Source organism: Lupinus angustifolius, chromosome LG03 (genome assembly GCF_001865875.1).
Source record: "Lupinus angustifolius cultivar Tanjil chromosome LG03, LupAngTanjil_v1.0, whole genome shotgun sequence".
NCBI lineage: Eukaryota > Viridiplantae > Streptophyta > Magnoliopsida > Fabales > Fabaceae > Lupinus > Lupinus angustifolius.
This window is the reverse complement of record NC_032011.1, coordinates 5,027,817-5,051,494: the sequence shown is the minus strand read 5'-3', so window position 1 is coordinate 5,051,494 and position 23,678 is coordinate 5,027,817. Positions and strand designations below refer to the sequence as shown.

Below are 23,678 nucleotides of genomic sequence, written 5' to 3'. Positions count from 1 at the left end.
CAATATATCGAAAGACTTCCTAGCAATAGGTGGCTAGGCGACGTGTTCCATTTGATGGCGGTACGAGAAGCTACACTACAAGTTTAGAGAGCTAGGCTCTTGGTAACATCGTCAAGGATACTCGGAAGGTCTATGCTGGAGGGGAGCAGTTAAAGAGAATTAGACATTGAACAATGTGAAATCATATATTCGCTAAGGTGGAGATTCTTGTGTAGATTTCCTAAGGAACGATATATTCTTCTATTTCAATCAAGGTGGAGATTGTTGGGAATGCTTGAAATATGTTATCGTATTAGTCTCACATTGTTGTCTAGTATTAGAATAGAGTAAGTAACCAATGTTAAGTTATATATTGGACTCATGTCCCTTCTTATAATGTGCACTAGATATAAGCACCAAATAGAAACATCTCAATTAAGTGTTGTTGGTGCAGCGGAAGCGATCGTTGCGCAGCGTTGGCCATAAGCAATCAAATAATGTGCATAGAATAAATAGAAGAGAATAAACAAGAAAATTTGTTAACGGGGTTCGGCCAATTATGCCTACGTCCCTGGGAGCGTTGAGCGCCTACCAAGATATTATTAGAGAATAAGACTCGGTTAGACATTGTTCAACAACCTAAGCTTGTAGTTCCAAGGCTTTAATAAATTTAATTTAATAAGTCACATACATAACTATAAATTTTAGCTATCTTCACATATATAAAATACAAGAACTAAAGAATGTTTTAAGTTTGAGTCTTATCCATAATAAATTTAAAAAATAAAAAAAAAGTTAATGGTTTGATGGTTAGGATGGAAGAAAGAAGATTGATAGTTTGTGCCTCACCCATTATAAATACTAATATACTAAAATTGATAGAAGAACTATTAGTTTGCAAGCTCTCATACATGACTTAGTTAATTAACTTGTTCGATAAGAAATAGGATATTAAATGATGATTGATAGATAAACACGTTTAAATAATTTACTTAATCTATAAATTCTTATCTTATACCCCATAAATTAAGGCTACGCGAGTTTTATTCATACTAACTAATTTATCATGTAATAATAACAAATTAAATTTAATCATATAACTTGTAAACTTTTATACATCTTTCACCACTTAAGTTATAATCTATTCACTCATAACCTTCCAACACTAATTTATTAATTAGTTTTTAAATTCTCATTCATTTTTTGGAGTTTCCCCACCAACTTTGCTAATAGTCCATTTTTAAAAAAATTAAATAATATTTATAAACAACTTGGTACATTATAAACTATACAGTATCATTGTAGTGATAGTTTACGCCACCACGTTCCGCGTTATTATTCTTATCTTATCCTTAATTCAACAGTTTACAAATCCGGTGTGCTATGAAAAAGTACACATGGAGCTCATAGTTTCCTATCCACATTTATTTGGAACAAGGATCATCAACATTGATGAAGAGATAAATCTATACAAAAATATTAAAAAAACATGAAAAAACATTTTTATCTTTTTATATATAATGAAATAACATTTTTATTATTAAAAATATAAGGAAATACCTCAATAACAAATAAAGAAAATAATATGATATATTTACATAATGGATTATATGACAATTTTTCTATAATGAATAACTTCCCTCTTCCATACTATACAAGAATATCATTACATTTATATATAGATATATGTATATATATATATATAGCACAAACTTTCATTGCTGACAACTACAAAATCAATTCTCCAATTCCACTTGTCTTCAAAAACAACCTTCTTCTTATATCTCATAACTTTCCAAACCATTTTTTAGATCCTCTTTATTCCACTCACATCATAGACAATCATTATAAGTTTGTAACCATTAATGCACCCATTTTTTCTGGTGTGAACAATTATACTACAAGTTTATTCATCAACAAAAACCAACACAATAATACCCTTTTATTATGAGGACCAAGGGTCACAGCAAAAGCTTATTGGTTAGGATCATAGTTTCACCAATAAGAGCTCTTGTAAAAGCAAGGGACATGTATGTTAGAAGCATAACAAATTGTGGCCAAAGCATAAGTTATGGCAACACTATGGATGGTGCTGGAGGGTTCTCATCTTTTCCTAGAAGTTATAGCACAGCCACATCAACAAGGTCAGAGGAAAATGAAGATTTTGCTGAGCTTATGAGAGCAGCATCTGCTAGGACTATAGAAAGTAGATTTGATATGGATTTGGTTATGAAACAGGAACAACAACAAAAAAGTTCTAATGGGTTGTCTAAGTCTAGTAGTGTTGGAATGGCTAAGATTGATGAGGATATGCCTTTCGATTTGTCATATGATGGTGTTGTTACTTTTAAGCCAGATTCTTATCCAAGAAGTAGAAGCTATGCTGTGGCAAAGAGAAGTGTTGTTTTCTGAACCCTTTTATTATAAGTATTCATTTTGCGAGTTGAGTTTTGGTAGAGAATTAAGAGAAATAGAAAGTTTTAGAGTCAATTCATAAATGTATTTTATGTCTCTCAAACCTTTCATTTTCCTTTCTTCTCCTTTAAAATTTAAATCCAAATGGAAGCTATAGATAAGATTCACATAGTCATAGTAAGAAAAAGGGTGAGAAAGAGAGAGAGAGATTTGTAAGAATTCTTCTGTCTTTCTATCTGTTTTCTTGTGTTTTGGGTTGTTGCATTCTTCATCATGTATTATGTGGTGATGGGATTTTTGTATTTCCATTGTTTTTGGTAAGTTGTTTTCTTTTTTAATGGATTTAGAAATGTTTTTTAAAATATTATTTTTTGAAAGTAGCATTCTGTGTTTAATTTGAGTATTATTACATGTCCAAACACAAATTCTATCAAATTCTGTACTTTTCATATGCATAAAATTTTAGATTTAGGACTACATACTTACATGATGTATATCGATTAACTTATGAAAAATTATTTATTTTAAAAAGTGAATATAATCAATGTTCTGAGAATAATTAATCATCTTATTTTTTAATTTTGTATGTTAATTAATGAAATGGTCCCATAGAAGAATTGTTAAACTGACTACTACCTACCATCAATACTTGGTTAAGTATTATAAGGTCTTGTTAGATCTCTATAATTATAAAAAGATCAAAAAATACTTTTGACAATACTAAAAAACCGGTTAACTTGTCTGAATGTTATTAGCAGGCCATGCCTTCCACATAGGCCTAAGGGGCACATGCCTAGGGCCCACAATAGTTAGGCCCAATGTATTTTTTGATCCAACATTTTTTACTCTAGGCACAAAAAAATATTCAAAACCCCAAAATACCCACATTCATCAACCATATTCACAATTACTCCTTCTGGCATCAACCATAAGAATATTTAATATATGGGTATAATCTATGTTTAGTTGGAATTGGATTATGTAGAATGTAAACTCACATAAATTGATGCAGTATTGTGCAACATCCTCTCTCTAGTCATAGGGCAACATGAAATTAGTCACAACATGCAATATAAATTGATATAGTTATGCAATATAAACTTAGATGCTAGAATCTGTACATTTTTTTGCTTTAAAATGGCTCAGTGAAGTGAATGGTAGTCCATTAGTTTCTATAATTACAATGATCATAACATGGAAACTTATCTGTCAATAGTTGTGCAGATAAATATGCTCTTATATATTGGGTACAAGCAAATAACTAAATGTTGGTAATATGTAATAACAAACAACAATGACAAACTAATGCAGCAAAGAGTAATTGAGCAATAAAAAGTACTATAATTTTATGAAGAGCTAGAATCCAATCTAAACTAAAATCGTGATTAACCAAGAGAGGAAACTTGATAAATATTTAGTAAGTAAAATGTAAGTACCTCTCTCTTTGTATAGAAGGATTAATAATTGCCAAGAAATTGTGTATGGGAAGGAAAAACATATGATAATATTTTACTTTATGTTTGTAGTCATGCTTGTCGCACCCCGATTTTCAGTTACGTGATCTCTTAGAGTCGCCACTACATTTTATGGTTAAAAATGTAAAAAAATATTTCAAGCTCAATCACATTAAGCTTTTGGATTGTGATATCCAGGTTCAGGAGTCAATTACAAAACTAGGAAAATATTAGTGCATCGTCTGACAATAATTAAATGGTACCATTGTTTACAAAATATTAAATTTTTATTTTTATGTTTGACAAGATTAAACATTGGTCCTATGTATCCCTAATTGCTTTAGAAAATCAAGACTACGTAGTTCTAAATTTTAAAATAGTTTGTTGGTAAAATAATTATCTCTTTAGAAATGGTGAAGCAACAGAAACTAATGCCCGCAACACATCCCATTTTAAACAAGTTTGAAAATAATATATCTTTTTGGTTTTTTATTATTAATTACGAATTAATCGAATGAAAAGAAGCGTTGTAATGCAACTGTTCAACGATGATATAAGGACAAGAACTATTAACACGATCTGCCTCCATCATTTGATTAATTCCCAAAAGTTATAATATTTTTAAAAGACTAATAATGATGTTATATGAAAGTATTTTTAAATCAACTAAATTCTTTATTAAAAATCATTTTTTGTTAGGAAAGGTTCTGACTTTTCTAAGTATTAATAAAATTTATTTGCACAGAAAAAGATTATTTAATTAGTTACTATAAAAAAAATCATAAAAAGTTATTGATTTTAACCATATTAAAGGATTATTATTTCTTTATTGCTATTATTTAACAATAAAATATTATTTACAAAAATGAAATTATTACACCTTTGTCTAACAAATTAATTTTTTTTTACTAATTATATGTGGTGGTTATTATTTCTAATAAATTTAAATTGCTTAGAAACAAAAAATAATAGAATTTAATACCTGGTCGGGTGGAGATCGTGTGTAACAGTGAGCACAATGAGCATATAACGTATCGCCCTATGAAGCACAGATACGGATACATGTATCGGATACGATACGTATCCGATACATCGACACACATTTTTTCTAAAATGTAGGATACGATACGTTCAGAGATACGCGTATAAATTAATAAAAAATACATAAAATATAATAAAATTATAAGTGTAAATCCTCTTCTTCTCTCCTACCCTCTTTCTTCTCTTATTTGTTAAGAAATAAAGGTAAGCCCTTTATTTATCTTCTCTATTAATACTCACACATCATCTTCTCTTTATAAACATACTAAGCGAAAAGAAACTAAGAAATAAGAAAGGTAAACCTTTTTCTGTTTGCTCTTCACAACATACCTATGTCGGTAGAGGCAGTAACACTAAGCACCAGCCGACGACGTTATGGATCAGAAAGTACAAGCTATTCGAGGGTCAATGTGGTGTGATGGTAAGTTGGTATGATGTGACCTTTAAAAAAGTTAGTGTTTATTGAAAACAAATTTATCTTATCATAAAAACGAATCTATATATACTATATTTTATTGAAAACGAATCTACATATCCTATATTTTATTGAAAACGAATCTGATGCGTGTCTTGATATTTATTTTTATTTTTTTATTTTTTTATATTTTTGGATACTCTATGGACACGTATCCTTCGCGAATCTGAGCGTATCCGTGTCGGATACGTGTCAGACACCGACACGCGATGGTATTTGGTGAATCCGTGCTTCATAGGACTATCGCCTATAGATTGGCTAGAAAAGGCCATTGTTTAGAGTTGCGCCATATGGCAGACGCTGGTAGGCCACATCTGGAGGTGCACCGTGTTTGCAATATACCTGCAAGCACCGGATAGAAGGCTGTGGAGGTGTTGATCAAGTGCGGGTAAACTCACGAGTGGAGCGTGTACCAGCTACGTGTCACGCTGCTATTCGCTCTGAGAATGGGAGTACGACGCTTATGATGGACGTGGCTGCACATGAGCAAAAAACTAGACGAGGATATTGTGTGCACACGTCTACATGGAATAGTGTGCACCCTCTTACGTTTCGCCAATCGATTGGTTGAGGAGGCAGGCTCATAACTTCCAATTTGGTCTTGGCTGCACAGGAATGTGAATGTGGCACACTGCTTCTCTCTGGTGTGCACGTGTCTATGCGTGACAACGTACATCCTCCTGCGTGTCGCTGTTTGATGGCTAGACGCTAAGGCAAGCTGTCTGGATAGCCATGTGAAGCACTGTGACTAAGCCGCAAAGGAATTTCACGGTGCAACCATGGAACCTGTTGCACCAGATTGTTCTCTCTCTCTAATTGTGTAGTGTTTTTTAGCAGAGTTTCTTTCTATCTCTTTTTGGAACCCCCAAGCCTTCCTAAAACCTCGTATTTAAAACAAAATTTAACCTAACTAAATACCTAAATTTTTGTTAAACTGAATTGTATTTTGCTAACCCATTATCCTTTTTTCTAGGATCTAAATCACCCACTAAGTCAGATTTGACTTGGTGTTTTTTCATTATTTTTTAATTATAACATATTTCATATTATCTTTTATTATCTTCTTTTATTTTTAAAATTTCGAATTAAATCATAAAAAATAATAAAAATATATTTCTGAATATATTTAAAATTATAAATTTCGAAAAAAATTAAAATTAAAAATAATTTAATTGCTATTTGAAATTCAAATGAGATATTTAGAATATCTCATGTATTTTATTTTATTATTTTTTTATAAATTCAAATTTAATTATATAAATTAATTAAAAAACTATTTAATTATCTTTTATTTATTTTATAATATAAATTAAAAATAATAAATAACAACAAAGCATTTTCTACCCTTTGTTTTTTTGGAAAATCAGTATAAGTTTTTTAAGAGCCTATTTTAATTTAATTTTGTTTCTTGTAATTTATTTATTTATTTATTATTTTCTGAAAATGATGTAGTTTAAAGAAACCTATTTAACTATAATTTTAAATTTGCAGTTATTTATCCCTTTTTTTTTATTCAAGTGGAACACTCGAAATATCTCTTTTAAATTTAGAATAAATCCTAAAGAATTAGTAAAAATAATTTTTGTGTAGAATGTAATTATTTGTACAAAAAAGATGTTGGGTTTATTATGGGCCGAACAAAAATGGGTATTCACGGTTGACTAAAAGATATGTAATTGTCAACCACAATGTTATTTATTATACCACCGAGCTTGTTAGTGGTTATGTCCTGGCTAACGTATGCACGGTTCAGTATCTCCATCAACACCTTTCTGTGGGGCTCAGAACTCATTAGTAGAGACAAAATGGATATCCTGACATGAGTGCGGTTTAGTTGATCCACAACTTTATACTCACTCTGCTTTACGAATTTCAAAAATTCACAAGCTTCATAATTAGATATTTCCCCTTTATCTCCATGCTTATCCAATAACTCATCCAGATTTGCCTCCAATTCATCTTCCACTAGGATACACACTTTCCCCTTTCCTTTATCCTTGGCTATGACCTTTTCAACATCTGAGGGAACATAGACACGTCCACTTCTAGTTATTCGACTGTCCCCAACAACATTGGCGACTTCTATTTGTTGCTCGACTGTCTCTGAATTCCCTCCACTATAGATCCATGACACAACTTTATCTGTCTTGTAAGTAAAAGATCACAGTCTCTCTTCTATTGCAGGCCTCAAAACAGGCTTCATCCACTTATGACTGGCACCCACGTTATTTATGGGGTAAATGAGCATTATCTAGAAAATTCAGTACAAGTTCGTAATAAGTGATTGATGGCCTCATGAACCTTCTCATGTCCTCCTTACTTCTTGTAGTAGCATTTACAGTTTGATACAAATGTCCCATCTCTATCGTGATCAATCTCATATCCAACATTTTCTGCAATAAGAGCTTGAACTCTGGACATTCTTCTAGGGTGTGACCCACTTCGCCATGCAACTCACAACTAGCTGAATCTTCATCTTCCACCAGCCTTTCCACCATTCCACACTTGCACATCTCCTGGAAAATTACCCTCACAGGTGTTTATACCTCATCTGCCTCCTAAACGAATGCTATACCCCAAGCTTCATCTATAACATTCACTCCCTGATTACCATGATTAGGTAATTGATTCTTGTCTACATCTGTCACAATGGGCTTGAAATATAGTTGTTTTGCATTGCTTAAGCTTTGCACCTTATGCTTTAGATCTAGACAATGTTCAATAGAATGGCCAATGACCCCAAAGTGGTACTCGCAAGTAACATTTGGATTAAACCAGGCCCTAGGTGATTCGTGCACTATTCCTATTATAAGGCTTATCATTCTCTCCCTTAAAAGATGAGTGTATAGTTCTGCATAGGATATTGATTTAAGATCGAATTATGGGCCTCTTCTTTCAGGATTAGGGTAATTGCGGTTTTGGGTTTGATTTTGGTAGGTTGTGTTTTGTTGTGATTTTGACGGGGTTGGTAGGATTGTATTTGATTATATTTTCAGCGGGTTTGGTTATTGTTATTGTGGGCTATGTAGCTGGGTTGTGTGGATGGTGAGGCATGTTATTTAGAGTTTTAGGCCTTATTCCTTCGGCTCACTAAACACTGTGAGTGCTTCTCCCTCTTTCTTCTTCATAAAGTTGGACTTCTTCCCCGTACCTGAGTTAGACTGATCTCCTACTACCTTTCCACTTCTTATGTGTCCTTCTATTTTATCCCGCACTTTAATAAGTATGTTGAAGCTGGATGCACCAACTCCCACCAAGTAGTCATAATAAGGTTCCTTCAAAGTGTCCACAAAGATGGACAATTATTCTTCTTCCTATAATCTAGGAATGACTTGTGATGCCAAAGCTCTCCAGTGTTGGGTATATTCCTTAAAGCTCTCTAATGGTTTCTAAGTCATGCTCTGAAGTTGGGCCCTATCAGGAGAAGCACCCTCATTGTACTTATACTGCTTCATGAAGGCATTGGATAAATCAATGAAAGTCTTAATCTGAGCCTTCTCCAAGCGGATGTACCAGCCCATGGCCGCCCTTATCAGATTATCTTGGAAGTAGTGAATCAATAATTTGTCATTTCCATGGTGAGTTGCCATCTTCCTAACATACATATGCAAGTGGCTTTTTGGGCAGGAAGTATCATCGTACTTCTCGAACTCATGAGTTTTAAATTTGGGTGGAAACACTACATATGGCACCGAGCACGTCTCAAATGCATTTTTTATATCAAGAAAGTTTGTTCCCTCAATGGCCCTTAGTCTCTCTTTTATAAGCTCCAAGTTTGTCCTCTCTTGGCTTCATGAGTCATCTGCAGTACCCTTGTTTATCTTAATTTCTGCCTGGTAGCTTGTGAACTTACCCTTATGAGGAAGATCGTGAGTAGGATCTTCGTCTTACTCGTCGGAGTCTTTCTAAGGTGATTGTTGTTCCTCTTGATCATCAGTTGTGTCTTCATACCTTATGACAATACTCCACGACGGTTGGCCCCAATAACTATCTTCGGACCCACCTTTTGTGTAGAGTGTGGTTGTCTGGCGCCTGGCGCGGTGGTATCTTCTTTTAAGTCTCAAGCCTTTTGCATATCCTGGATGATTTTCATCATCTGATTCATTTTCTCTTTGATTTCAGCAAGTTCATACATGTTATCAAGGCTATTAGATTCTTGGTCTTCCATCAGCTTAGATTGTAGTCTGGTGTGGTACGGATGCTTGGGAGTAATGCTTAGATGATACCTGGATGAAATAATGTTTTCTTATTTAAATGAAAAAAATGATACATGCAATAATTTTTAAATGCATTTTCATTGGGAAGATCGGTATAGAAAGACATTTAGACACGCATTTGGTGATCATGAGGCGTGCCCGCTGTATCTACCCGCGTTGATGATAACTTTAAGTTTTGGATTATGGTTGCATCTATATTTGTTATTTTAATGTGGGTTACTAACATTAAATATATTGCCCCACACTTGGTAACTTGATAGCGTACTCTACAAGGCCTTATGTAGTTGATAACAATCATAGAGAACACACAAAGTTTTGGACCTAGATGCATCTAAATGCAAGTTGTTATTATCTTTCTCAATATGATTTTTCTTTCTTTTTTCTCTTTTTTGTGTGGTTCATTGCAAGAAAAACAATCTTTGATTATTTGCACGACAATGAATAAGAAGCTTGATATCAATAAGATGTTATTTTATTCATGAAAAAATAAAAAATATTACAAGACTTTATTTCTCTACATCTTATAATCAAATTTCCCTATTTTCTAAAACCCTCCATCTTCTCAAGTCTTTTGCCACTTCCTTGCAAGACTCATAGAATGTTCTCATAGCTGGAAGCAGCTCTGTCTGTGGATACATCTCTAATTCCCTCTTGGCATCGAAGAATGTCCTCGGCCAATCATCAGCAAAATCCCCAAGGCCATCAACCATATTTCTGCATCTATTTTCCATTGATCTGTTTCTCCCTGGATTTCCTGGAGTACTCTTTCCCAATTCTCTGACCATACCTCTTGTGTGGCTATCACTTAATCATATGCCCTTTGGAAGTCCTAGAGTTGCCTCAAAAAGATGATCATGCTCTTCCTTCTTCACTGTTTCATCAAGTGCAAACTAATAGTCTTTTAACCGCGTTCATGCCTCGTTCTCATTTTGTTTGCGCACATGGAGGGTTACTTATAACTGTTCGAACTTCTCATCTAGATCTCTTTTATCAGTTTGTGCAACATTGCTAACACAATTTCGAGCCTTCATCTATCTACTAAAGTCAGCTAGTTTGACATCTTTTTCCTGTACAGACTTGATCAAACGATACTTGTCAAATTGAGAGCACATATGAGCATAATCACTTTTCAGACTGACTTCTTCCTTTCTTAATGCAACAATGGTCTTATTAAGTTTCTCTATGGTTATCTGACACTTCTCAATTTTGCATCGGGCTTCCTCCAGTTTTGCATTAGAGATTTTGAGTAGACTCTTTAACAATTCATTTTCCGAGGGACCAACTGGTTCATGGGGTGGAGACATTGATGGGATGACTTCTCCTTTCATTCACTCACTACGCCACAACTTGTACTCTTCAATGTAGAAAGCTTTATGCTCTCCTAACTCATTTTTTTCATAGATGTGGATGTCCTTCAAGGCATTGCTTACTGTGTCTAGGGTTACTTTGGTAGTTTCATTGTTCTTGTACCAGATCACGAATCCTTGCAATTGCTCTAGAGGGACTAACATCATACCCCATTTCATCTGTCCAAGCACTAAAGCATGGGTGATAGTAATGCATCCCCGTGGTCCCATGAACACCATATTGGGGAAGCTTCCGCATGAGTACATGATTTCATCCTTCTTATCATATATATTACCTTTTGTCCCAAAATTTCTAGGGGTGACTTCCTTGAATAGTGTCTCCCAATCATATAGTTGCATAGGCTAGAGTTTTGTGTTTCTGAACTGACAAAGAGGACTCATAGTCCAATATGGATATCGATGATACTTGAACCTTGTCACCATCCATACACACAACAATTGTGCACAATATCTTATTTTGGGGATACCTTTTTTGAGGCTTCTATGGATGGCGAGAATAATGTTTGCTAAAACGACAGGAACTAGGTTGACTCCGAACTTTTTGAACTTGACCAAGACATTGATTGCACATTGGTCCACCATATCACAGACAAAAGGAAAGAGGAGTCTGCTGTAGATGCAAATGCTGATTTAAACATATTTCAATCCTCTTTCTCCACCACTAGATCAAGATGCTTCTTCAGAAAACTACACTTCAAACTATAACAACACCCTTGCTTTATGATATGGAATGCAGATGGACGGACACCTATCAATTCTTCGATGAGACCTTCCGTAACATTTTGTGTGCCATTGAACAAATATACCTTAAGCCTGCTCTATAGTGGGATGTCCATAATAATATCATATTCTTCAATTGTTAGAGATGCATCTACATTTGGAAACTCGAAAATCCGCAAGGATGTATTCCAGTATTTTGCCGTGGCTCCCACAACATCTAAAACATCAGCATTAATAGCAACGAGAATAAGATCTACCAATTTACCATACTCTTTTTCAAACTGACTCTTAATATCTTTAGGGACTTTGGAGAGGAGCTCCACCAAATGGCCTACATCAAAGGTCTGCAATTCGAACTTCACTTTATTTATTATTTATTTTAGAGCGTTGTTAGAAATCACAATTCTAGAACTAGCCTCCATGTCTTGCTATACCAAAGAACCTCTGTCTGAAAATGTGTTTGTTTATTAAATTGGTGGAAAATTGTTTATATAACAAAATAATGAATGAATATGAATATGCACTGATTTATGAGATAATTATTGCAATGATATATGTAATGATTAATTCAATGATTTATGATATGAAATGGTGTAAATCCCTTTTTTAGGGTGGTTGACCTTGTCTTGTGGGATAATGTAGCCCATTACAATATAAACTAAATACCATGTTAGGATAGATATTCATTATATTGCCAATGCTTAGTCTAAGTTTTTTTCTAAAAAGTGGACAAAACTTACCCTAGGGCTTGGGGCCCATCATTGGGAGTGATGATTATATTTTGGGGAATAACTCCCGAAGTTTTGCAAATTTTATATTACCTTTTTTTTTTAAAGAAAAACTACCCTAGGGTATTGAACCCTTTTGTGGGTACGCAATTATAGTGTAATGACAAATAATGAAGGATGGACTTTAAAATTATTTAGAATGTTAAGTCTCATTTTATGCATGGATGTAGAATGGGATGTACATAATTTGCTTCCAGTGTCCTACACATGGTATATTTATAGGATTTTGGAGAGACTAATGATCACACAACCTCATGGCAATATATTAGGTCTCATTAAAGTGAACTCGATAAAGGCTCTAGACTTCTAGGTTACCAGATTGCCTCCAATCTCGAAAGAAAGGAGCCCCAATATCGTAGGTTGGAAACAAGAGGAGTCAAGCCCTCGAGCGTCTAACTCACGATACTAGGACAATTTGGATGGTCCATGATGCTAATACCAGGAGACATGTCTAACATCAGTAAATTACATGTCTCTATTATCACAATCTTAATCTCTAACAACTCAGGTATATGGCATATGTGCGTGTAACTCAAGTGTATTGTGAGTGTGTGAGGAAGCAAATTTTTTTCATAAAATAAACCTCCACCCCAAAGCTAGGAAAAAAATAATGAGCATATACAATAATATTAAATTAAAGCGATAAATAAAACTTGTATACAAATTTATTTCGACTATTGTTTTTTTTATTGTTAGTAATAACAGACAAAGGAAAAAAAGAAAAAAATGATATTTAAATTATACAATTTGCTACAACTAGGTCTGACTCTCTTAAAAAATTCCTAGCAGAGTTGTCAGTTGTCGTGTCCCGATTTTCGGTTACGTGACCTCTTAGAGTCGCCACTTCATTTTATGGTTAAAAATATAGAAAAATATTTTAAGTCTAATCACATTGGGATTTTGGATTTTGATATCCAGGTTCGGGAGTCGACTACGGATCAAGAAAGGTATTAGCACCTCGTCTGCCCGTAATTTAACGGTACCCGTGTCAATTGCATGATTTAAATGCCCTTAGTTTATTTGAATTAAGTTGTGTAAAACAAAATATTTATTTTTATCTTTTACAAGATTAAACCTTCGTCCTACGTATCCCTAAATGCTTTAGAAAATCAAGACTATGTAGTTCTAAAATTTAAAATAGGTTGTTGATAAAATAATTATATCTTTAGAAAGGATGAAGCAGAGGAAACTAATATCTGCGCCGCATCCCATTATAAAAAGGTTTAAAAATATTTTTTTTTGTTTTAATTATTAATTGAATGAAAAGAAGCGTCATAACGCGATCGTTCAAGGATGATATGAGGACAATAAGTGTTAACACGACATGCCTCCATCCTTTGATTAATTGTCAAAAGTTATAATATTTCTAAAAGACTAATAATAATGCTATATGAAAGTATTTTTAAATCAACTAAATTCTTTATTAACAATCATTTTTTTGTTAGGAAAGGTTCTAACTTTTCTAAGTATTAATAAAATTTTACTCACAAGAGAAAGATTATGAATTAGTTGCTACAAAAAAATCATAAAAAGTTATTGATTTTAACCTTATTAAAGGAATATTATTTATTTATTGTTATTATTTAACTATAAAAATTTATTTACAAAAATGGAATTATTACACCTCTGTCCAACAAATTAATTTTTTTTACTAATTATATATGGTGGTTATCATTTCTAAAAAAAATTAAATTGCCTTATAAACAAGAAATAATAGAATTTAATACTTGGGTGGGTGGAAATGTGTGCAGTAGTAAGCACAATGAACGCCTGGCGTGTCAGCTGTAGTTTAGAGTCGCGCCACGTGGTAGACGCTGGTAGACCACGTCTGGAGGTGCATCACATTTGCAATTTACCTGGATGCACCGAATAGGAGGTTGTGGAAGCGTTGATCAGATGCGGGTAAACTCACGAGTGGAGAGTGTGCCGACTACGCGTCACACTGCTATTCGCTCTAAGAATGGGAGTACGACACTTATGATGGATGCGACCAAACATGAGCAAAAAACTGGGCGAGGATACTGTGTGCATGCATCTACACGGAACAGTGTGCACCCCCTATGTTTCGCCAATTGATTGGTTGAGGATGGAGGCTCCAAACTTCCAATCTGGTCTTGGCTGCACAGGAACGCCAGCTTGGCATGGTGTCTCTCACCGGTGTGTGCGCATCTATGTGTGGCAACGTACACCCTCCAATGTGTCGCTGTCTGATTGGCTAATTGCTAAGGCAAGCTGACTAGATAGCCACGCGGAGCACTATGACTGACTATGTGTCACGCTGCTATTCTCTCTCTAAATATGTAGTTTTTTTGGCATAGTTTCTTTCTATCTCTTTTTGGAACTATTAAGCCTTCCTAAAACCTCATATTTATAACAAAATTTAATCTAACTAAATACCTAAACTTTTACTAAACTGAATTGTATTTTGCTAAATACCTCCTTTTTTTATTCAAGTGAAACACTAGAAATATCCCTTTTAAATGCAGAATAAATCCTAAAAAAATTAATAAAAATAATTTTTGTTTAGAAAGTAATTATTTTTACAAAAAAGATGTTGGGCTTTTTCTGGGCCAGACAAAATAGGAATTCACAATGCTTAGAGGTTCAACTAGAACTAGATAGACATTCAAGTTAAAGCATTTCTAGCGGTCGTTTTTAAAAATATAAGGATTGTCTGTAAATTTTGGTACAGCTGAGAGTGATATATTTTTGTCTGTAAATTTTGTGGTGTTTATGTAACTTTACATATCTATTTTTTCCTTCCTTTCACTTTTTGTATAACCAAACACGAGTTTCTTTTACCAAACAACTAGCAAGTTACCCGTGCATTTGCACGGGTGGTATTTTTTTGCCGCATGGTTAAGAACGCACATATTACTTGTGCATTCACATGGTTAAAAACACGCATGTTATTCGTACATTCGTATGGTTAAAAACGTACATGTTACATGTGCATTCGTATTGTTAAGAGCAAACATGTAACCCGTGCATTTTAATGGTTAAAACTAAAATACATATATTACTTGTTCTATCACATTGATAAGAAAACACATATTACCCATGCATTTGTGTAGCTAAAACACAATAATTACCCGTACATTTGCATTATTAAGAACATACATGTTACGCCTATTACCAATGCAAGTCCAATTTTATAAAATGATTACATTTTTATCAATAAAACTATTCAACTCCAATGATCAATATTATTATATTCCTCGGAGAAAGTAAAAGATAATATTTTGAAAGAGACCCACTTGAGAGAAAAAAAGGTACATGAGTCTAAAGAATAGTGTCAATCTTCATGATGTTATATTTTGGTGAACTTTTTCAATATGTTGTTTTGAATGAAAGTGAACACAATTCATTATAAAAAAAATATATCCATGATGACCATTGTCTCAAATTTATATACATAATGAGTATTTCCTGAAATTAAGCAATCAGAAATAAATATATATATATATATATATATATATATATATATATATATAAACCAAATATAAATCAAATTAGTTCGTTATCAGATTCAAATCAAATATATTATTTTAAAGACATAAATAGAGGTAGAAGAATAATATGAATGTAAAATAAAATAAAAACATTAGTATGAATATGCTGCTAATTTTATTCCTTTAGACAAATGTAACTATTTTATCACAATAAAATCAATTCTCAAACATATTACTCATTTCGTAAATAAAAAATATCAACATACATAGTTACAATAATAAAAAAACAGTATCATCTAATGAATATAATATTATTATCTTCACATATATTCAGTAATTTTATTTTAAGTTAGACAAAATATCAACAAATTTTCTTATTAATTATAACATCATAGCTCATTTATTAGTAATAGGATTAAATTCCTACTATTTAAGCTTTAAAAATAATTAAATAATATTAATTGAGAACTTTTTAAGATCTACTTAAATAATTATTATTAAAAGTGATTATTTTAAAATAAATTTATTGTCTATCATTTTTCAAGCGATGAAGAATGTTAAAAGAATTATTTGTCAATTGTAATATAATAGTTCATTCTATTAATAATAACAATGAATTTATACAACTTAAGTTTTAAAAAATGATTAAAATAATATTAATTGAGAACTTTTTAAGTTCTACTATTTAAATAAGTAATTACTATATATTTTATTGAGCGTTTTAAAATTTAAAAAAATGATTCAATGATATTAAATGAGAATTTTTTAATAAGATTATTTTCCTACTATTTAAATTTAAAAATAATTAAATAATATTAATTGGGAAAATTTTAAGATTTATTTAAATAATTATTATTAAAAATAAATTATTTTGAAATAAAGTAATTGCCTATTATTTTTTAAGCGAGATAAAATATTAATATATTTCCTTATTAATTGTAATATCATAGCTCATTCTAGTTATAATAACAACAAATTCCTACTATTTAAGTTTTAATAAATTATTAAATGCTATTAATTGAGAACGTTTTAAGTTAAACTATTTAAATACATAACTAGCACATATTCTATTTAGAATTTTAAAATTTTAAAAATGATTATATGATATCAATTGAGAATATTTTAATTCATTCGGTTTTCCTATGTCAACCAAACAGTGTTAGTATCTAAAGGGAACACATATGATGTTTCTTAAATAGTGTCACTCCATGTGGCACATTGAAAAAATATATTTAAAATGAAAATTTAATAATTAATTATTTTTCTGACCAATCATGAAGTAGTGGTACATGGGGTGATACATTTTTTGGACAGAAGATGTCCACCCGTATCTAAATGTCAGCTAGATGTAGTAAAGAAGGTCACAATAATAACTGAGGCAAATTAATCGGAGAGACTAACCTAAGTTAAATATAGGGATTAAATTGACAATTGAATTTTAATGGGAGGAAATTGATTTATACAATAATGTTTAAGGATTGAAATAAATATTTATTCTTTCAAAATATTTTGGTCCATAATGAAATATTACGGAATGTCGGTAAAGAACCAATGTAACACGTGGAAATGAGGTAAGGGAATGTAAAGCAAATTCTGTTATGGACAGAGAGAAGGAAAGAAAATTTGTTATTGAGAATGAGCACGTGGTAGATGGGGAAATGAGGAGAAGTTTAAGGAGGAAAAAGAAGAATAATAAATGGCATGATTACGTGATGAATGACATGAATCAAGTGTGATTTCTTCTACCTAGTAGTTAGGGAACTTTTCTGGTTTCCCTGCTTTTCTTTCTGTTATCTTCTGCTTCTAAATTCTACCTTGTACTCAGCCATGAATGTCTTGAATTCATGAGCTATAACTCAATATCATATATCTTCTTCTATTGCTGATTACTTCGTACTTAGTACAACCTTGAATATTATTTGTTGTCCATTCACACATGTTTTGGAGTTCAACAAATAGAATATTTGGGCCATACGATCTCAGGTGCAGGAGTTGCTATGGATATTGTGAAGCTTGAAACAATCCAACAATGGCCCCAACCAACTAATTTGAAACAACTTAGAGGTTTTCTTGGGCTTACTGGCTATTACAGGCGATTTGTCAAACATTATGCTTCAATTGTTGTCCCTTTGTCTGATTTACTTAAGAAGGATTCCTTCATCTGGTCTGAGTCTGCATCAGAATCATTCTTCAGCTTAAGCAAGCCATGACCACAACTTCAGTACTAGCTGCCCCTAATTTTAGTGCTCCATTCATTCTTGAGACTGATGCATCAGGTTTTGGCATTGGTGCAGTTCTAAGTCAAGACAACCACCCCATTGCCTTCTTCTCAAAAAAATTGTCTCCAAGAATGCAAAGGCAATCTGCTTATGCTAGAGAATGTTTTGCCATTACTAAGTCCTTAGCCAAATTCAGACATTATTTGTTGGGGCATAAGTTCGTGATTAAGATTGACCAAAAGAGTTTGAAGGAATTTTTGGAACAATCTCTCCAAAACCTTAAACAACAACAATGGCTACCTAAGTTTCTAGGATATGATTTCAATATTCAATATAAACCTGGCACGAACAACATTGCAGCTGATTCTCTATCTAGAAGTTTATTCATAGCTTGGTCATAACCTATAAGCATTTAGCTCGAAGAGTTGATCAAGTTACAATCTAGAGATACTGCAATAAAAGCTTTGCTTAATACAGTTGGCACTACTTCGACACACAATTCTGATTATACATTATGAAATGGTGTTCTTTTGTTTAAAGGGAGAATCATGATTCCTGATAATTTGGCATTCAAACTCAAGTTGATGCAAGAGTTTCATGGATCAAAAACAGGGGGACATGCAAGTATGACCAAGACCTTAGCCTCAATAACTTCTCAGTCTGTGTGGCCAAGAATGCAATAGGAAATCATAACATTTGTGAGGGAATGCCTCATTTGTCAACAAGCCAAGATCTAAAATATCATGCCAACTGGACTACTTCAACCACTACCAATTCCTAATCAGATTTGGGAGGACCTTGCCATAGATTTCATCACAAAGTTACCAAGTTCCAATGGGTTAACCACTATCCTTGTTGTTGTTGATAGACTTTACAAGTTTGGTCACCTTATTCCCTTAAGAACTGATTTTAATAGTAAGACTGTGGTAGAGCATTTATCAATAGCATAGTAAGGTTGTATGGCATTCCTAAGTCCATTGTTTCGGATAGGGATAGAGTGTTTGTTAGCTCTTTTTGGCAACACATGTTTAAAGCTCAAGGTACTAAGTTGGCTATGAGTTCTTCTTACCACCCGTAATCTGATGGTCAGACTGGAAACTTGAATAAAACACTGGAAATGTACTTAAGATGCTTTGTATTTGATAATCCTAAGTCTTGGGTACAAATGCTTCCATGGGCTCAATTTTGGTACAATAGTTCTTATCACCACAGTTTGAAAATGTCTCCCTTTCAAGTTGTATTTGGCAGACCTCCACCAGCTATTGTCAAGTATGCATGGCATGCACAAGATCCACCCTCAGTTTAGGCAACATTATAGGACAAAGATATGCTATTGAGACAACTTAAAGACAACTTATTGAAGTCTCAAAACTACATGAAGTTGCAAGCTAATAAAAAGAGAAGAGATTTTCAATTAGAGGTATGAGACCTGGCCTTAGTGAAACTTCACCCATATCGACAACATTCAGTAACACTAAGGACCATTCAAGGTACTTAAAAGGATTAGAGAGGTTGCTTATCAATTGCAGTTGCCTGAATCTGCAAAAATTCATCCAGTTTTTCACATTTCCTTATTGAAACAATTCAAAGGCAGTTCCTCACAACCATACTTTCCACTTCCCTTAACAACTGTTCAGCAAGGTCCTGTGCTGCAACCCATTAACATTCTCAAGGCTCACGTTATAGTGCAGAATTCCAAACAAATGCCACAAGTTCTAGTACAGTGGGACACAACAAAGCACAAGGAAGCTACTTGGGAAGATTTAGAAGACTTTCAGTATTCTTATCCTAACTTCAACCTTGAGGACAAGGTTGTCTTCGATGGGGGAATAAATGTAACATGTGGAAATGAGGTAAGGGAATGTAAAACAAATTCTGTTATGGATAGAGAGAAGGAAAGAGAATTTGTTACTGAGAATTAGCATGTGGCAGAAGGGGAAAAGAGCAAAAGTTTAAGGAGGAAAAATAAGAATAATAAATGCCATGATTACGTGAAGAATGACATGAATCAAGTGTGCTTTCTTCTGCCTAGTAGTTAGGGAACTTTTCTGGTTTCCCTGTTTTTCTTTCTGTTATCGTCTGCTTCTAAATTCTACCTTGTACTCAGCCATGAATGTCTTGAATTCATGAACTATAACTAAATATCATATATCTTCATCTATTGTTGATTACTTCGTACTTAGTACAACCTTGAATACTATTTATTGTCCATTCACACACGTTTCAACCAATAAAAAATACTAGATTTTATGGAATGCCGAAACACTGGATTTTCAAATTGACACGACTTTAGTTGTTTTCAACTCTTACTTTCTCGGGTACACATCTATTGTCTCATAAGTTGTATCACTATCTGTATCATCAACTGTGATTAGGAAAATAATTAATTATTAATTTTTTAACTTAAATATATTTTTTCAACCAATAACAAGCTAGTGGTGCATGTAGTGACACAATTTGTGGGACATCATATGTGCTCTCCACTTTCCCTCACAATGGAAGAGGTGTACATCCGTTGTCCTAAAAGTTGTATCACTGCATGTACCATCAACTATGATTTGTCAAAAAAAAAGTTAATTATTTATTTTTTTTCTTAAATATATTTTCTCACCTTTACTCAAAATTGAAGGATACATTTTTTGCCTCACCATCTATAACAACAAGAAATACTTCACATTTTAACAATTTAAAAGGTAGAGATTAAGAAACCTTCTATGAAGTAGGGTATAATTAACACAAGATGAAGCCACTCTTTTTTTTATACAACAAAAATTAAAAAGAACAAAGAAGAGATTACATATAGAGGTGGCCATTTTGATCCTTAGACAAAAGAAGAGATAACTCGTTCGGAGGCTGCTCCCACACTTTCCAACTGATATCTTCCTAAGCTCCAAACTTAGCCAAAAAGTCTGCACAAAAGTTGGCTTCGTGAACCGCATGATCCAAAAGGATAGTCCAATCTCTGTTCAATAGCTCTTTTATTGCATAAGCTAAAGTGGCATACCTATGAAAATGAGGAATACTACTTTTAATGAGAGAAATACATTCAAGAGAGTCAGAATGACAAATGACGTTCCAGAATCCAGAATTCCAAGCATGAGTAAGGCCATGGAGGATTGCTTTAAGCTCTCCATGCATATTTGTGGATAACCCCACATATCCTGAAAAACCAAAGATCCAAAGGCCCATGTACTACATATGAGACCCCCAAAACCTGTCATCCCTGGGTTACCAAAGCTACTCTCATCAATGTTGAGCTTAACAGTACAATGGGGAGGAAAAACCCATTTAACTTGCTTCAACACTATTCTCAAGACTTGAACACTATCCTTGTTGATTTTCTTAACATCATGCAGGAGCTCAATAATATTTGCCAAAACACGATGCGGAGGCCAATCCTCGTTAGGCATCACAAAAGCAGTACGTCTCCGCCATATAAACCAAAGGGTTATAAGAAACTCAGAGTTTTTGCCATACTTAGTGAGCCAAGAAAAAATATTTGAAGTAAAGAAATCAGCAGCATGAGACATACGGAGGAAGTGCCAAATGAAGGAAGCTCTACTACAATCTCTAAGGCAGTGACACATGTCCTCAATACTATCAGTGCATAAGATACAATTAGTATAAAAAGAAATACCTCGATTGAATCTCATAGAGTTGCACGGAAGAGCACCATGCCAAATCTGCCAAAGGAGGAAATGTATCTTCTCAGGAACAGGTGTTCTCCATATCCAAGCCCATTCAACCGTTTGATTAAAATGGTTATCTTGAGTCAGAAGCCAATGATATCTTGCTTTAACAGTGTAAGTGCCAACAATATCACCCTTCCAAACCAACTCATTACTAACATCAATGGAGAAGGTAAGTGGAACATATAAGATAGAGTGAAAGACTTGGGGAGGAATCATCAGAGTCTTAATACGATTCAGATGCCAGCCCCTCTCATCAAAGACATCATTGACTCTAAGCATAAAAGGAGATGTCTCCTTGGCTAAACCGCACATGATACCCATCGTGCAAATGCTCAACAACATGCATAGTCGCTCTCCAAATGATAGAGTCTCCATTCTTGGGACGTAAGTTTAGGATGTTGTGATTGCCAACATATTTGTGCTAAAGAATTTTAACCCAAATCTTGTTTTGGTTATTCAACATATTCCAAACTAACTTTCCCAACATGGCAGTGTTGGTAGTTCTGGCCATGCGAAAATCGAGACTGCCCGTGCATTTAGGATGGGCCACTTTAGTCCAACTCACTAAGAAGAAGCTGTTATCGTTGCTATTCTTGCCCCAAAGAAAGGAACGGGCCATAGAATAAATACTATCACAAATACCCACAGGTAGCAATAGATTTTGCATGGTGTAAGTAGGGATTGTAGGCAGAACAGAAGAAGCTATAGTCAGACGACCAGGTTTAATAAGGAGCTTACTCTTCCAGTCGACTAAACGAGATCACATTCACTCAATAATATAGTTGAAATGCCTTTTTATGACTTGATCAGAAATAAGAGGGAAACCAAAGTATTTATCCAAATCGTTTGTAAAATGAATGTCGGAGATCCTAACAAATTTATCGCATTTGGCTAGACTAATATTCCTAGAGCTCATAGCCTTGGACTTATCAAGATTAATTTTCAAGCTCAAGTCCTTACAAAAGTCATTCAAAACCTTAGTGACAAGTCTGACCTGAGCCGTATTGGCTTGAACGAAAAGAAGACAATCATCTGCAAAAAATAGGTGAGATATAGAAGGACCCCTTCTAGAAATAGAAACAGGTCTTCAAATACCGTTTTGCACCTTGTCATTAATAAGCACAACAACCTTCTGCATGCAAAGAACAAACAAATAAGGAGAAAGAGGATCCCCTTGCCTGAGACCTCTAGTGAGGTTAAAGCTTTCCAATCTATTACCATTCAGAATAATGGACAAAGAGGAAACTGTGACACAATTTATAATTAAGTTAATTGTTTTATGCGGAAAACCAAAGTCCATAAAAGTCAAGTGAAGAAACTCCCAATTAATGCATTTATAAGCTTTCTCAAGATCGATTTTGAAGACTAGGCTTTCCTGCTTCCCCTTCTTTTTATGCATATGATGGATAACTTCTTGGGCAATAATAACATTATTAGTTGTGCCCCTTCCAGGGATAAAACTGCTCTGGAGAGGCCCAATTAAGTCATCCAGAAAAGGTCTCAACCTATTAACAAGAACTTTTGTTATCAATTTAAAGATGACATTGCAAAGACTTATTGGCCTCAAATCCCTAAGTCTAGTGGGGGGATCGACCTTATGGATTAGGACAATCAAAGTTTCCGCCAGACTAACATCAAAGATCCCTGTAGCAAATGCTGATTGCACTACACTTAAGACATTTTCACCAACAACATTTAAGTAAGATTTGAAGAAAATAGGTTGAAACCATCTGGACCAGGAGATTTATAAGAACCCATAGAGCCAAGAGAAATTTGGACCTCCTCAATAGATATCGGTTTAAGCAGGGAGACACAAGCATCATTACCAAGCCGAGGCAAATGAGTAGAACTAAGAGAGT

General features: G+C 33.7%; 1 protein-coding gene across 1 annotated transcript; it reads left to right on the top strand.

Annotated features, from left to right (window-relative positions):
• Positions 1,927–2,391, top strand: LOC109342289. The gene has a single exon (XM_019580302.1). The coding sequence runs from the start codon at positions 1,927–1,929 to the stop codon at positions 2,389–2,391; it is 465 nt and encodes a 154-aa protein (XP_019435847.1).

Excerpts from the sequence above, each read along its gene's own strand:
- LOC109342289 (XM_019580302.1), top strand. The coding sequence starts at position 1,927 with ATGAGGACCAAGGGTCACAGCAAAAGCTTATTGGTTAGGATCATAGTT.